Below are 17073 nucleotides of genomic sequence, written 5' to 3'. Positions count from 1 at the left end.
AGAGGAGAATGGATGTTGAAGCAATTTATTTTTTGCACGAGATAAATACTCTTATTGAAAAAGATAATTGTAAAACAAATTATAAATTATAAAATACAAATTTTAATTTATATTATAATTTTAATGTTATTTTTATTTTGACACTTTAAAATATAAATTAATAAATTTTGCCATTTGTAATACCGAACAATTTTTCAATAAAAAAATATTGATATAGATACTAGGACAATGATCATTTCAGAATGATCCACATCGGTAAATTTTATAGAAAAATTGGTTGATATTTTAAATTATAAATAATTGATATTCCGTGTTTATAATTATAAAATTAAAAATTTGTGTCAAAATTATTAAATATACTAAGATTAATAATTAATTTTATTAAAATGGACGAGCTCTAACTCAAATACTATGTGCTCTAGGTAACAATTTATTAAGACTGTGAGATTAAATCTTCTAACAAATGTTAAAAAAAACTCCCTCTTTAAATGATCAATTTTTTATAAAAAGATAAAGACTATTTATCAAAAGACCATTAAAATTATTTATTAATAAATTAATTTTTTTGACTAAATTAATAATTTTTTTGGATTATGAGGTGTCATGAATTCAATTATAAGACGGTTGTTTTAAGTCTGTCACATCCAAGTAATTTTCATTCGAATCGCGTAATTTTTTTGCGCGAGGTAAAACTCTAACTATAAATTTTAAACAGTTGCATGCGAGTACAGTTTGAACACACGACCTTATTTAAATAAGGAGAATGCTTTAGTAACTCAATTGTTATTGACAATATCATAAAGTTTAAAAAAATTAATACATATTTTTTTTCCTTAAATTGTAATTTAAATTCTATTAATGAATGTAATATGTAGGAAAAATTATGACAAAAAATGGCTTACCTTCAACGAAAAGGAAGAAATAAGAAAAATATTTGTAGAAGTCAATTTAAGTTCCCACCAACACCAACTGAAAAGTAAGCAGAAGAAGAACAAAAATGGCGAGAGCAGGAGGCATAACGAACGCAGTGAACGTAGGAATTGCAGTTCAAGCCGATTGGGAAAATCGCGAATTCATTTCTCACATTTCTCTCAACGTCCGTCGCCTTTTCGATTTCCTTCTCCAATTCGGTACCTTCCTCTAATTTTCAATTCCATTTCTACTTCAATTGATTAATTTTTGTACTTGAAATTTTCAATTCATACGGATTTGTCCTTGCTGTTAATGTAGAATCAACGACGAAGAGTAAACTGGCGTCGCTAAACGAGAAGCTGGACACGCTGGAGCGACGTTTAGAGCTGCTTGAAGTTCAAGTTGGTACTGCTACTGCTAACCCTAATCTTTTCACTGCCTGATTTCTTCTCATTTATTGCATTCTATTTCTACTGAGTTTGATATATTGTAAGCTTGTGATTGAATTGTTATACTTAATTCAACCATACTTTATCCCATGTATTACTCTTTTTTTTTGCCAACCATGTATTACTCTTTTACTACTTCTTTTGTGTCTCTTCTGTTTTTTTTTTTTTTGTGTATCAGCATTTTTTTGCTAGGTTGAGCGTCGCAAATAAAGAGTAAAAATAATAAAATGCAAGACTTAATTATTAATGCTTTTTTTGTGACTAATTTTCATGCCTTAAATCTATATTAACTGGGTTCACGATTTAATCATTTTTGAGTAATATAACTTAACAACAAAGAATTGATATCATGCTTGTTGAGATATTTATAATTGAATTGAAATGTTAAGCAACCACATTCACTCTAGACCCCTTCAGATTTCTTTTTAATAGAATAGAATTATACAAAAACCCTTTAAATTCAGATTCAATATTCAGCATTGATGATCTTCCTCCAATTCTTGCAACTTGAGTACTCTTCCGGATGGCACAAAGAGGCCAATTTGTCGAATTAGTCTTCTGCGAAATGGAGCATGGCATGCTTGGCTAGAATATTGTATAATAAACCACCTTATTTTCAATAGAGCATGCAAGGCATGCTGTTGGGAACTTGGGATAGTTCTTTATTGGTGGAAATTCTACTTTAAATTGTCAGTGCTTAGAAGTTTGGGATTAAAACAATGCATTTGGCCTTTGTGGTGCAAAAGTTGCAATATCTTCTGTAATAATTGGTCAGGCATTAAGCTTCGACTGCTGGCTGTTTTCATGCATGGCATGTGAGGAAGTGATGCAAAAAATGTTACTATCACTGGAAAATAGTAGTTTGATTATCTAGGGAGAAGTGATATTCGGACATTCATACTTGAACCAGATAAAACTATAGGTCATCATATGAATTGTAACCTTAATTTTTTTTTCTAACTTTAGTCCTCTTTAGTTAAATTCGTCTGTTGGTCCGCATCTCTCACATACCTTAAAGGGTAAGTTTTTTTTAATGTTAAAAGCTTTCTGTGCTTAGGTAGAATTTGGCTAGGTTAAATATGGTAGTATTAGTGACTGATGGGCAATGAAATACTATGTCCTTAAAAAAATGTAGCCAAGGTGAGGGTGCTGTAAAAAACTTGTGACAAATTAATAAAAGAGGGAATGCTTAAGATATGGGTAGTAATTTCATTATGAAGTGTGTATCTGGAGGGTAAAATTAAGCGATGGCTGTCTACTATGGTTTTGGCAAGCCTAATATGCACATTTTGTATGCAACAATAAAAACAGATAAATTTATATAAGTAGTCAGGACTCAGAATTGATCAGAAGGGAGGCGCTATAAACATTGTGTGAACTGAAGCAAAAAAAAGATGTGTTTGATCATTGCTCTTCTAGTAATTTCATTCCCTTAGCTCTCTAACAACCATGGGAACTCTTGATACTCTCCTAGATCCTCCAGTTATCAAAGCTATTCGGGATATCATTGTGTTAAAATTGCATTTTTCTTAGTAGTTGAACTTGGGCTCTTTTTGCTCAATTATGAGAAGACCAAAGTCATCATTGCCAATGCAAACACTCACAGAAGAGTAAACCACAACTATTTAGGGTTCAGTTTAAATACATTTAAACTAAAAGAAAAAGGTTTACTTGGTTTAGACTTCATCAGAAGGGGTTATGGTGTTCAATAATGCACTGATATTGGAGGTCTCATGTGTATGGATCATTTGTGGAAATTGGTTGCTACCTGCTAGATACCTTTAAATTGTAACCTCCCAAGAAAAGGAATTACTAAGGGTCTGTCCACTTCTGGAAAACTTTTTTTCCATTGTCAGTTTTTGTTGGCAACTCCAGGTTCCAGAAGGGTAAGAATAGAAAACTATTTAGCAATTTAAAAACCATGTTCTCAGCCGTCCTAATTTCTTTTTCTGAGTATAGTTGCAGAGAAATACTTTCATTCTAAAATTATTTTGCGTAACTAATTTGAGAAGAAGTGAAAAAAGTGAAAACAAATGTGGCTTTTGTGTCATGACAGTTTTTATAGCTGATTTTGTTACATAAATTTTTTCTATCCGCAATTTACTATAAGTTGAGAGACTATAACAAAAGCCACTATATGTTAAAAGGTGTGGTAGTGAATAAAACTGAGAAGAAACTGCGATGTCATGTAAAAGATGTCTTTATCTAATCTAGGTTTTTCTAGCACATCATTTTTTTCTTCAAGTAAATGATCCTAAACTGAAGAATCAAAAGTAAGACTATTAATTAAGTAAAAGTTATCTGGGTTTTGCCTTGTACAAATTGTTGCTGAAGATTTGATTGGTGGTTTGTGATAATAGAAATCTTGATATACCCAGTAACTCGAATTAGCAGGTCATCCTAATTATCAACTAAGATGCTTAAGCTACAAATAATATTTTTCACTGTCCGGCCTGAAACTTATTCCACTGCCTCAGCATTTTTCTCTAGTCTCTATTGTTGTAATGGAAGTTTAACCAAAGCATGTACATATGTTCATGTCTTGTCACAAAAAGCAGATTCCCTAACTTGAATAGTCAGGAAAAAAATGCCAAGTGTACGAAATAGAGTATTCAGGACTTTTGCTCGTTTAAATCTGGCATGTGATTCAACTATACTGATAGATGGGTAACACCTTATGAACTCATCTTCTACCTTGGCTCTAGAGGAGCCAGCGCTTGTGTATTAATTGGTGATGGTTCCGTTGGGGTTGGTGTGGGCGGTAGTAAAACATTCTTTTTGTCTGTGATTATGGAGAAGCGATTGGACCCTCCCAAGCTGTACCCACCTATGCTGTCAATGGACTTCATGTATTCAGATGCATTGTTTTCTATTATCAAAGCATCCTCCAACTCTCTGACAATGTCAACCATGGACGGTCGATATGCAGAGAAAGGCTCAATGCACGCCAAGGCAGCCTCAACCACTCTCCACATTGCCTCTGCATGATACCCTCCTTTTATGCTAGGATCCACAATTTCATCAATCTTTGATTCCCTTATGTAAAGTTTTGCCTGCATCAGGCAGCAATCATAGGCTTCATAAAAGAGGTAATATGTGATAAAATAAGTATCCTAAGCTTAAAGATAATATCTATAATAGAAATATTACAAACATCATTTATTTAAGAGTAAGCTTGACTTCGGCCATACATACCCATTCAACCAAGCTCCACTCGTTTCTTGGTCTCTTGATGTTAAGAGGTTCCCGGCCACTGACTATTTCAAGTAGAACCACCCCAAAGCTAAAGACGTCGCTTTTTGCTGATAGATGATGCGTTGAGTAATACCTGAATGGTACATATATATCTTACATTAAATTCAGCATATATCTTAAATAAAATCCAGCACTATGGAGTTTTTAAGGTTTTATTTATTTATTATATTTTCGAGCAGCATGCACTGATATTGAGGTCTTCAGTGCCTTAGACTTTCTTAGCTGCTGATGTTAGTCACCTCTGTAAACTGGACATCCAACTGTCATTTGTTTGTGAATAAGGTTACATGAGACAATTGTATGCTAAAGCAGTATATATCTCGCTCATGTTAAATGAGTAATGAAACAAACCTAAAGTTCATGAAAATGCGCATTGCCAACTTGGGAATTATAGAATTATGGTCAGAAGTACATTGTGTAGGATTATTTGTTGACATAATTGAGTATTTACTATAGGTCTTTCTATGAGGCCCTTATTGTAAATCATATGCCTGTCTGGTATTTCATACATTTAGGGTTCATGGGGATTTGGTGTTCTCATTTTTGCTCGTCTATTTGGGGTTGCGAATATTAGGTTTGTTTTGGAGCACCAATCTCTAGTCAGAAATACATCAAGCAACTCCCATAAAGCACCAGGAAATTTCCCTACATGTAGATAAAGAGAGGTTTATATCATTCCTAAAACAAGTTGAAACTTGGACTGGAAAAAGAAACTTAAAAAATGAAGAGCTTAATCCTATACACATGAATTTTACTTGCAGTCCAAGTTTCAACTTGTTTCAGGAATGATATAAACCTTTATTTACATGAAGGGAAATTTCCTGGTGCTTTACGGGAGTTGCTTGATGTATTTCTGACTGGGAACTGGTACTGATAAGTTCTTGAGCATGCCATTAGGAATTTTAGTTTTGCGATTTGGAATCCTCTATTTTCTTTTTCAAATTTCTCAAGCTCTTAAGCTCTCTTCCAAATCGAGCTGGCCTACATCTGTAATCATTTCTTGGAATATCAAAATGCAACTTGAGTCTTGAAAATGTGTACTTACTCTGGATCCATATATCCAGCAGTGCCTCTTACTTCCAGAGACGCACCACTATCCCCCTCCTGAGGAGCATACTTTGAGAAACCGAAATCCGCCACTTTGGCATTCATGCTTTGATCTAGAAGTATGTTACTTGACTTTACATCCCTATGTATAATGCAACGTCCAGCAAATGTATGAAGATGTGTCAAACCTGAACAAGAAAAATATCCTTTAAACATACTTGTATGATTTTTGAATAAAAGTAGAGGGGATGGTGATAAGCTAAACATATTAGTCACTTGCCTCGAGCCGCACCAAGGGCAATGGAAAGTCTGGTTGGCCAATCTAGAGTTTTCCTTTTTGATGCTTCCCCTGTTGCACAATGATCGTTAGAAAGAGATGATGCATTTAAAAACAAAATAGTGAGAGGGCTGTAAATTAGCGGTACCATATAGGCGATCTTGCAGAGAGCCGTTAGACATAAATGGATAAACAAGGATTTGTTGGTCTTTTTCACAACAATAACCAAGAAGGGGCACCAGATTCTCGTGACGGATAGTGGAAAGAAGATTTAGCTGTAACATGCATTGACAACAGTTGTCAGCAATCTCTGAGATAGAAAGTCATTGTCACGAAGTAATATAAAATATAGATGCTCTGCTCTAGTTATCTTTATGTTCTATTGGAAAAATAAACTTTAAATGATTAGTTATGAGTAACAAAGAAACAATAAGAAGGAATGTTATCTTATGGAATCGGGATAGAGGTCAAGATATGGGAACTTTGTATCAGTAATTAGAAAAACAACTAGAATGAACTGCTATGAGATAACATCATTCTTGGCAGGTTATGAATGAGTCAAGGAGAATTGTTCACTGACATTTTTGGGTAATATCTTTTGTAATAGACAGAAAGTAAATTACCTCATTCTCAAATTCCCGAGTTCCTTGAGTGGAAGTGGATGACCGAACCTTAACTGCTACTTCTTGACCATCAAGAAGTGTGCCACGATATACTGGTCCAAAACCTCCTTCACCTATCAAGGTTCTAGACTTGTGCGTGGCATTTTCTATAGATTCTAGAGTAAACACTTGAATATTTATAGACTTGAAAGCAACATCGTTTGAACTGGGAAGAGAGTAAATGGCATCTGCATTTCATAGTATGCTTTTGTTAAGAATGCATAGTTTTCTATAAAAATATATTGGAAGAAGATTAAATTGAGCAGAACACCTCAGTGATAGTTTATATCATACATTTGAGCGAATATTCTATGCACTACAGATGTCGATATATGTGAATATATGCATGCGCTATTATAAATTATGTTTAATATATATTTTTTTCTTAATCATTTCTATGAATTCTAGACCGGATGAGTTATTTTCATTGCGCATTTTGTTTAGTAGATAATGTTTAGATTGCATTTGTGCTATATGTACATCTCTTTTTGAGTTTTCTCTGTTTGATATTTAGTTTCTGTGAAGTGGAAGTATACATTAATGTCTTAAATATGATATCTTTTCAAATGCATAACATTTGTTATAACATACATGAAAACAAGAAAACTCCAATAAGATTAGTAAGCTTGAGATAAATAGATATTGACATAATATCCCTAAGAATGCATTGATCATAATACTTGAGACTCTCAACTAACACATTGTAAGGATGATTCTATCACTTACTCTTTGTCATCTGGTGTTGTTTCCAATCAAACCTTCCTAGAGTGAGAAATTTTCTTCTGTAGATGAAAGCAAAAGCAAGTCCAAGTGCTATGAGGAAGGATCCAACTACTATGGTGCCTATGACAATTCCCTGTATTTCGTTTTTTTGTCTTTGTGTAAGACATGCCCCGTAGCTGAAATTTTTAAAACTAAGCATATGATTTGATTCATTCTTAAATAGTGTATTGTTAATTGCATTTTAGAGGAGAGGCATAGGCTATCAGTTACGTACTCTGTTGTAGCAATTCCCGAGCTGTTAAAACCGGAAGGAACCTTGTTGCTTAAACCAGGATTGCACCCAAAGTATCTAGGAGACAGGAACATAAGTAAAGGAACATAATGAATATCGTAGATGGATATCCATCTTTTATATTTTCTGTTTCAGAATATGAAAGGAAAAAAATATCTATTTTCCCTTACAATGTTGTCAAATGTGGCAGTGAGGTTAATGAAATTGGAAGAGATCCAATTAGATCATTGTGTCTCAGATCCCTGATAATTGTATTTGCATCAGACATTGGAATGAGTAAATGAAATGCAAATCACTAAATTTACTACTAGAAAATTTTCAACCATGAAACCCATATCGTAATATAAGAAGATTAATATTTGTTTTCTCTAGACTAAATGCTTAAAATCTTTGATTCCTCTAATTTGCATGTGATATGATGTAAACAGAAAGTTATTAGACTAATTGAAGACATGAGAAATGGAAATTACACTGATGTTAACGTGGTGGATGATGATTGGAATGATGGTATGCGGCCAGTGAAATGGTTGTTGCTGCCATTTCTACATACAAAAAAAAGATGAGAAATTATGGTGCTATCAAGAAAAGCATCAATATGCTGAAGCTGATAAAAAAAAAGCACATGCATATGATCTTACAACCATTGATGAAAATATTTGCTCTCATCAGATGGTTATGAGCTCGTATGTGTGATGTGCATAAGCTAATAGCATCATTTTCTATATAACAATGCTAGTAAATAACATAAATCATACAGCTCTGTTAGGTAGTTCAGCCCAGTTATAGCAGGAAATGGTCCGTGAAGACTACTCGAGGAAATGTCCCTGGATATCATTATAAAATATTAGAAAATCTTGCTACATAATATTGAGGAATAGAAGCTAGCCTGTTAGTGTGAGTGCACAGAATCTCATGTGTCTTAGAACAATGATTCTTTCTTTAAAGGAAATTGAAAGAACATACAGCCTGGTGATTACTTGGGACCCATTCATTAATTCGCATGTCAGACCTTCCCAAGAAAGAGGAAGACACGGGTCTCCTGACCATCTCTGCAGCACATCGTTTTCTTTGTTATGATGAAGCAGCTCAGCTCTTATCTGCTTTATGCCATCCTCTGAAAAGAGAACGCAGTTATATAAAAATAGGCATAACAGACTACCTGAAGTACTAGTCAAGTGTGAATGAAGTAAAACTTGTGATGTAATAGGTTGCATTTGTTGAACTTACGATCTTGCTGGTTGGTTCCTTGAACCCATGGCTTCACCTGTAGGATCTCATATGCGTTTAATAGGGGTCCAAAGTGAGACTCATTTGTGACCTTTACTAGAGTCAAATTTAGAGACGCGGTTGCTGTGACAGTCAGCACAACTTCATTATAATTTGACCCATCAACTGATATGTGAAAATTCTCATGCTTCATTTCATTGTTGATAAAGATGCTAAACACCCTTTGTCCAGTTGCATTAGAATCGAGCTCTAAAAAGTAGAGGAACAATGTATAATTGTGCTCTTCTGCATCAATATTTTTGTGTAGAAACTCTAATCTGTCTGTATGTGTTAGAGCACTTTGGAGAACTTCAACAGGCACTGTTGTGCTAGCATTGTCAATAGTAGTGTTGGCTTGGACTGGCACTGCATCCGGTGATACGGAAACTAGTCTGGGATCAGGACTTTTCCAAATTCTATCGAGTTTGTCAACTGGGTACCTGAAATTGGAAAGCATATAGGTAATATGTTTTAGTAATTGAAAATTCTCTATACTTACAAATCCTACACTGTTTCTTAAATAGAATACAAAATCATGATGTATTTCATAAAGTAAAATTCTACTACTATCTTATATCGACTGAAGTAAATGCATAAATTTTGTTTTTAAGGAATTTCCGGGATAGAAAATGGTTATTTTTGTTGTTGCTGACTCGACTAAAGTCTAAGAAGAAGGGGTGATGAGGTTAGTGGCCTAGAAGGTTGTGTATGTGGAAAAACTTGCATATTCTCATTCTAAAGTATTGCCGTGTTTTTGTTCATTTTTGTTATTGGCTAATGTTCTTGGAATAACTTTGCTAATGTTCATTTTGTTCTTCCAGGCTCTTAATGACTCAAATGCCTAATGCTGTCTCTTAGCTTTTAATTTTTTTAGATAGTGCAGTCTCAGGAGACTAGCATTGGCCTTTTATACAATTTTTCTACTTTGAATACTTCCGGTATTATCCATTTATGTTCAGTACTTAAATTTCTTTCCATAAGTAGAACTTTGAAAGATATACCTGATAGCAACTCCTACATTTCCTACGTCATTTCTGCCGATCAACTTTAAAACATTTGACGCATTTTCCTGTAAATACTTGGAATCGGCCAGAGGTCTGAGTTCAAGCTCTGAAATATGTGGATCTGCCTTGCTGTGTTGTGAGCAAAAGTCTGTATACTTGCCATTAGCTTTGAAAATGCCCTCGACCTGTGAATCCTCGGACGATTTGGTTGTGCTAACTTTTGAGATATCAATCAAAACATCGAGGGCAGAGCCCACCAGATCTCCATAAAGGAAATTAGCTCGTATCAGATAATCTTGGTTCTTAATGGTTGGTAAGCCGTAACATCTCTTTCCTGAATTACTATAGAAAACCCCAACTTTATCATAACCTGTAAAGTTGGCTTCTGCTCTTGTTATTTTCTCACAAGTTGCATTATCTGGGTACAATCCATAATCTGATATGCAGTTTATGAAACTTTTATCTCTAGAATTTGGTGCGGCACAGCATTTGATGCTTACGATTCCTGCAAACAGATTTTTAGGTCATTAAGACGCTGTCTTTTCGGTGAAAGGTTTTGTATGCAAGTTTATGCTTAAGCTGAATTAACTACAAGTTTTAGCATAAGACTATTAAGAAATTAAATTGTTCCTTCCATTTTTCTGCATTTAACAATTTATGATCTTCAATTTATATGTACGAATACTAACCGTCTTTAGCAAGAGTCGAACTGATGAGAATGAACAGGCAACAAAAGAAACACTCAAGACCTTTGATGATCCAGTTCTGCTGTTCTGCCATCATCTTCTCATCTTAAATCGAGGTTGCTCCATTGGATCATCAACCTCATTATCAGACCAGCTACTTCTGCAACTTGTAAGTTTTCCTGTGCTTCACTAGCTTAACCATGCCTTTTCTTCTGTTTCATGTTTAAATCAGCATCTATAGCTATACTTGTTTATTCTCTGCTACTTAATTTGAAATCGAATCGAGAACCAAAACTTGCCCTTTCAGCTGAAAAATTCAATATTAGAAAAAATTCTAAGAGATCATAATTAACCGAAGAAATTATCTTTAAGACGCAGCGACGAAAAAGTATGTCGGAAGCGAAAAATCTGAGGAAGAAAGGGTTGGTTGATAAGAAAGATTTGACTTCAAACGGGGAAGTTAGATGAGGGGCATAGGAGGGAAGGCGGTGAAAGGAAATTTAAATTAGAATAATCCAAATTGATTATTTATACATTAGTGTTAAATTAGTACTAAAACAACATTATTGGTGGTGTGGGGCTAATTATCTATATCTTAATTAATTTAGGTTCAATATTACATGGGCGGAGGAACCCTTCATTTTTGTCTCTCTTCTTGTCTGTTACTATGGATGCAACTTCATGAAAATGGAGTTTATTGTCTGTACTGTAAAACTCCATTAATTATGGTTAATTAACAAATTTTGTTGTTGAATATTTAGCTAAATTGCAATCATTTTGAAACAAAATGACATTGTTATTCAAAGTTTCAAACTATCATATGCTTCTTCTGTAACATTTTGTGAATAGTATATGACTACTACTGTTTAAGAACTTGGATGATAAATGTTGATTATATGTGTAAAAATATTGCATTCTTTAAATATTTATGAACTGAATTGTTGCTTTAGGTTAACCACTTTTTGGAAGAAAATAGAATAATATAAATATTTATTAATATTATAAAAAGAGAGAAGACTTGAGCCTGAGATGACCATATCTACTATATATATATAAAGCAGGACGTTTTCTCCCTTTGATTGACATGTGGCATTATTACAATGACTCTTATATATTCCATATTCATAATATCTCTTTATACCTTTAATAATTTTGAATTATTAATTCCCTTAATATTGAATCATTTTTAATAATGGTAAGTGTCTTAGTGGAAAAATCATCTAATTACTGTCAATTATATTTCCTACCTATATAATTAATTCTATAATTTTTGAAAGGAAATAACAAATGCATAGGTGATGAAGTTTTATAAAATATAATATAATTTACCATTAAAAATGAAAAAGTGAATGGAAAACTTTAAAATACGAATAAATTTACAACAGTTTTTTTAAATATTGTCGAAATAAATAATTTATTTATTTGAATCAAAAATATTAAGTAATTTGCATGTACATGTAATTTTATAAAATGATTCGGTTATAACTTATACAACTGATATTAGCTAAATTATATATAGCAAAAAAAATATTGTTGTATTTTAAAAGTGTCATGCTTATTCTTTTTTTTAGAATTGGTATAAATAAACATTATAAAATTATTAATATAAACACTATCAAACATAAATTAGTAACCTCTAATTTAGAGCTATGAATGCTAAAAACAATTATTACTATCACAAATGATAACATCACACATAATCACTCCCACAATATTTCTTTTAATTACTATAAACGTTAACAATTAATTGCCAATTCTTACCTTATTTATTGATTTGTTTTCAATGCAATCAAATAAAAATTAATACTATAGAATTGTAGAATATTAAAAATATAAAATGACATATACAATTATATGAAAATAAAAAACTATAAAATATTAAAATTATAGAATGAAACATGGAATTATATGAAAATAAAAAGCTGTAGAATATTAAAAATATAGAATGACATATAGAACTATATGAAAAAAATTATATAAATTTAAAATATTTAAAATTTAAAATTAATATTATATTTTTTATGAATAATTAACATTACATTAATTGATTTGTTAACTACATTTGTAAGTTAATAACCTAATATGGAAACAATTAACTCACATTTATGTTATTTTTTAATCAACCTAGCTATAAATGCTAATTATTAAAAATATACCTTATTAGGATTTTAGCTTTTCATATGCCATAGTAAAATCGTTGAATTTTTTCTTTGAAAACTATTGATTGCTTTTTTTAAAAATCTAGAAGCCTAAACAATTTCATATGTATTAATGATAAAAGATTGATTTACCCTTAAATCACCACTATATATATCCATAGCTTTTATCTTTTTTTTCTTAGGTAAATTTTCTATTTCTTCTCTTATTCACTATAAAAAAATTATTTTAAAATTATTTAATTGTTTTAGTTTTTTGCCTTTTGTTCTATTGTTATAAAATTACATGCTTAGTTTTAACTTTCTTGTTTAATGATTGCAGGTTTGTGTTTAACGATTAAAATTAAGTAGAATTATATAAATTCAAATTGAACAAGAACTACAAAGAAGTAGGATTCAAATAAGTTCTTAGTTTTTTTTTCTGTTAGGTTATGTACATAAAAATATCTCTTAAAAAACATATTTTATGCATGATAAGAGCCTCTTCCTCGGTGCTGGAGAAGATTTTGTAGGTGGAGGCCGAAGTTTTCTTATAGGTATTAGCAATATTGAATTTGTTTATATAAATAATATATCAATAATTTTAATTTATTTGGTAAATAGTTTTCTCTTTGCCAAAAGTTTTTATTAGACAATGAATTTGATTATGATATGATAATAACAATTTGATTATTTTTATCTCATTTATGGTTTTTACTTAAAGCAATTACTTTAAGATAAATTAAATATTAAGAAAAAGAAAATTAAACTTACGTTTCAAATATACATAATGTTTTTTATAATCATCAATATAAGACTTCATGTGACATTATCTTTTAATTACTAACATTTATATATATATTTAATAATTCTAATAATTCAATGTTAATTAGATTATAATTTATATTTTTATCTTAATTAAGTAGCTCATACTAATTTGAAGTAATGATTTTTTAATTAAGTAATATTTTATTTATTGGGTTATCCAAACAAATATATATTTTTCTTTTGAATTGTTATATGTTCCTTTTATTTTGGTATGGTAAGATTGGTTTGTTAATCTAACTTGGTAAAATTATTAATACTATTTTATTTGATTTTAGTAACATAATTAATATTATCTTAATTAAGTGATAAGATTGGAAAGAAAAAAAAAATTTAATCTAAAATATATGTTCAGTAAATTAAATTGATTGACACTTCCTAATCTATATTGGTAATATCTTTTTAATTAGTACATCATTTGTTTTCATTTAGTAAGAAAAAATTGTCAAATTTAATGAATAAATTATTACCTAATTTTATAAAATTACTAAGACAATCTTATTGAATTTTTTATGATTACTTTACAATTGAAAAAAAATTGAAAAGATAATATTAATAAAAAAATTAACATCTTAAATTTTAGTAACAAATAATGAATTAAATCTATTGAATTTCCGTTGTAATTAATATTAATTATAAGAGATTTATTAAATTATCTAATTGTAGTACATACAACCTTCTCTTTTATTTGTATACCAACAAATGAAATAAAATGCAATTATTATGATTTTTTTTTTTTTAAATTTGATAACATTCTTTTTTTTTATTTGCATTGGTAAGATTTGAGAATTTAATATATCAATTGATGATTTGCTAATTTGAACTTTTTTTAAATTACTTATATTTTTTTTTATTTTTTTATAAAAATTTGAAACAATTCTTTTTAATTGGTTTGGTAAATTTGATAATTTAAACCTATTTTTTGGTTTTATAATCTAAAATGGTAATTTTGTTTCTTCTAAAATTTTGTATCATTTATTTTAATTCGGTATAATAAACTTAGCCTTATTTAATGTATTAATATATTTATTAGTCTAATTTAGTAAAATTACTGATATTATTTTATTTTTATTTTTGCTAACATATTAATATTAATTGGATGCTATGATATGATTGAAAAAAAAATTAATATTTAATGTATTTTATATGATACATTAAATCAGTTAAACTATTATATTAATTAATTTACACATTCTAATCTTATGGTGTTTACGAATTGCGTCATCTGAAATATATGCTTCTTGAAGGTTGTTGAAAATATAAAAATATAATATTTAAATTATCAATAAATTTATATTTTTTTGGCTTGAAACAGTAGATAATTATTCTGCAAAAAGATATATTTTATCAATTTGCCTAGTGACAATCTCTTTTATATTTTATACTTGCCTTTAGTTATCACATTTCACTCTCAATTTACCACAATTATTTTGATTTGATTTGATTATCTTCAAAAAAAGTTAAATTACATTCAATAATTTAATAACAGAATATATAAAAATAATATAATCTCAATTTATATAATAAATTGCCACCTGCCTATTCAATAATAAATATTATTCCCTACTAAAAAGTTATTTATTACAAATTTAATAGAAGATATTAGTAAAAGAATCAAATAAATACCATGCAGCGCATGGGCCTAACGCTAGTTAATATATAAACATCTCTGATAGACTCTTTAAAAGAGCTTGACTCTTTAATTTAAAGCGTTTGAGAATTAAATAAAAAGTCCAGTTGACTTTTTAATTTATAAATTTAGATTAAAGAGTGAGTTAACTCCATCGTGTGGAGAGTCAAAATTCACTCTCCATTTCATTATCTCATTTAAAATTTAAAATTGAATTTTTTTAGCTTTTTTTCTTGATAAGAAAAAAAGAAAATAAATTTATACTAATTATTATATATAGAAATAATAAAGTAAACAATTATAAATTAGAGTCTGTTGGATTAAAATTTAAAAATTATTGTTTATATTTGAGATGCTTCCTAATCTATAAAAGATGCCCCTTATCATAAAAAATGCAATTGGAATAGCATTGTCTGATGAAACAATTTTATTAGCTTCTACATGTTATGATTTGGTCCAGAAATATGCTATGACAACTTTCATTTATAATTGGGAAGGCGAGTGCTTGTAGGAGAAATTGAATTCACGACGTATATGACAACTTAATATTATGTATTTAAATAGACTATGGCTCATTCAACAAACATCCAACCATTACGTGTAAAAGAAATTACATCATAATTTATAGTAATATTCAGTCCAATCCAAATACTTTGATGTGCATTTAACATACATAAATATTAGCTAAACTAAAATTATTTGAAGTTAATTTGAATAGTTCAATTATAATCTTATTTATATTATTATTTTTACAGAAATTTGATCATCTTGAGCAGATTGTAGTTAGAATAAAATATTTAATAAAAGAGTGAATTTTAGAAAATCAACAGTTTAAATCTCTATATATTTAACGATAATTCTGATATTTTTATATATTTGGAACGAGGAAACTATCTCCATAAGAATTAAATACGATATTTAATATTTTCAACGGATAAAGAATTACCTCATTTATTTATTTGTTGTTTTTTTTAATATAGAGTCAAATCCTATTAAAAGTTAGTATAAAACAAGTATTTTTATACTCACATATGGCTTTTAGCTTGGAAAAATGAAATTTATTGTAGAAGAGAAGTTAAGGTTGAAGAATTGTTCGGAAGACTAGGAAATCTCGATCATTTAATCAAAATACAAGATTTTTTTTAAAATCTCTTTTAGTTGTATTTTCAGTATTCATTAAAAGTGGATTTATTTCATTCAATTATGTTTATAATTATATTATTATCAACTGTTTAATAAAAAATTAATTAATGAGTATGAAAATAAACTTTATCACTTAGAACTTGAAACAAAATAATTTATTTGAACGGGAGTAAATCACACTATTTTTTGAATATTTAATCACTCTTCACAATTTTATTATTTTATTATAATTTTATGCAATTTGCCCGTCAATTATCAAACATAGAAGCTAGGAAAGATATTTATGCAATAGGACCCTGTAGTAAATTTAGTAATATAAATCAATCAAGTAAAGACAATTTCATTGAGTTGCAACCTCACAGACATTTATCAGAGGAACTCATTTTTTTTTATCAAAGATGAAAATTGACTCTTTCGAGTCTCATTTGTTAGTTGTTAGTTATCAAGACGTGGTTCGAACCCATAACCTCTTGATGCACTTAGAGGTGTCTCAGCCATTCAAATTAGGCCCACATTGGCAGAGGAACTCATTGGAAAGGCTCTGTTTGACAGATTGGAAAAAAACACTTATTATTATAATTCCTATTATTATTATTATTGTTGTTGTTCAACTTGGTCAAGTTTACATTGCAACATCCAGTTATTTGCTGCTGTAGGCTTAAATCACTTTTTTATTTATTTTTGTCTGATTATGAAGCTTCATGAAAAGCTTCTTAATTGTTTTTACAAGGTTGGATGAGGAAGACTGTGTTTCAGCTAAAAAGTTA

General features: G+C 29.9%; 2 protein-coding genes across 3 annotated transcripts; one reads left to right on the top strand and one right to left on the bottom strand.

The window, feature by feature from the left end:
* The first annotated feature begins 899 nt into the window (after nucleotides 1-899).
* Nucleotides 900-1475, top strand: LOC126655554 (protein BRICK 1). Its single transcript, XM_050349782.2, has 2 exons — nucleotides 900-1130; nucleotides 1231-1475. The coding sequence occupies exons 1-2, from the start codon at nucleotides 998-1000 to the stop codon at nucleotides 1353-1355; spliced, it is 258 nt and encodes an 85-aa protein (XP_050205739.1). The 5' UTR covers nucleotides 900-997; the 3' UTR covers nucleotides 1356-1475.
* Nucleotides 1476-3739: 2264 nt separating this feature from the next.
* On the bottom strand, nucleotides 3740-11070 carry LOC126655552 (nodulation receptor kinase-like). 2 transcript variants are annotated; one of them, XM_050349779.2, is made up of 15 exons: nucleotides 10577-11070; nucleotides 9885-10392; nucleotides 8845-9323; nucleotides 8581-8731; nucleotides 8373-8441; nucleotides 8088-8159; nucleotides 7788-7859; nucleotides 7600-7674; nucleotides 7329-7516; nucleotides 6564-6790; nucleotides 6089-6215; nucleotides 5944-6012; nucleotides 5662-5851; nucleotides 4557-4689; nucleotides 3740-4414 (listed from the first exon to the last, which is right to left on the bottom strand). In XM_050349779.2, the coding sequence occupies exons 1-15, from the start codon at nucleotides 10668-10670 to the stop codon at nucleotides 4052-4054; spliced, it is 2817 nt and encodes a 938-aa protein (XP_050205736.1). In that variant the 5' UTR covers nucleotides 10671-11070; the 3' UTR covers nucleotides 3740-4051. The 2 variants fall into 2 exon arrangements, with proteins under 2 accessions (XP_050205736.1, XP_050205737.1); XM_050349780.2 differs by having other exon boundaries at nucleotides 7329-7501.
* Nucleotides 11071-17073: the final 6003 nt, after the last annotated feature.

Source organism: Mercurialis annua, linkage group LG7 (genome assembly GCF_937616625.2).
Source record: "Mercurialis annua linkage group LG7, ddMerAnnu1.2, whole genome shotgun sequence".
In the NCBI taxonomy this organism is placed as follows: domain Eukaryota; kingdom Viridiplantae; phylum Streptophyta; class Magnoliopsida; order Malpighiales; family Euphorbiaceae; genus Mercurialis; species Mercurialis annua.
The sequence above is the reverse complement of the archived record's forward strand: the minus strand, read 5'-3'. Positions and strand labels throughout refer to the sequence as shown.

Excerpts from the sequence above, each read along its gene's own strand:
- LOC126655552 (XM_050349779.2), bottom strand. The coding sequence starts at position 10,670 with ATGATGGCAGAACAGCAGAACTGGATCATCAAAGGTCTTGAGTGTTTC. Across the intron at positions 7,860-8,087 it reads TCCACCACGTTAACATCAGT|GGATCTGAGACACAATGATC; the intron begins GTAATTTCCATT and ends TACAATTATCAG. Across the intron at positions 4,690-5,661 it reads GCTGGATATATGGATCCAGA|GTATTACTCAACGCATCATC; the intron begins GTAAGTACACAT and ends TGTACCATTCAG.
- LOC126655554 (XM_050349782.2), top strand. The coding sequence starts at position 998 with ATGGCGAGAGCAGGAGGCATAACGAACGCAGTGAACGTAGGAATTGCA. Across the intron at positions 1,131-1,230 it reads CGATTTCCTTCTCCAATTCG|AATCAACGACGAAGAGTAAA; the intron begins GTACCTTCCTCT and ends CTGTTAATGTAG.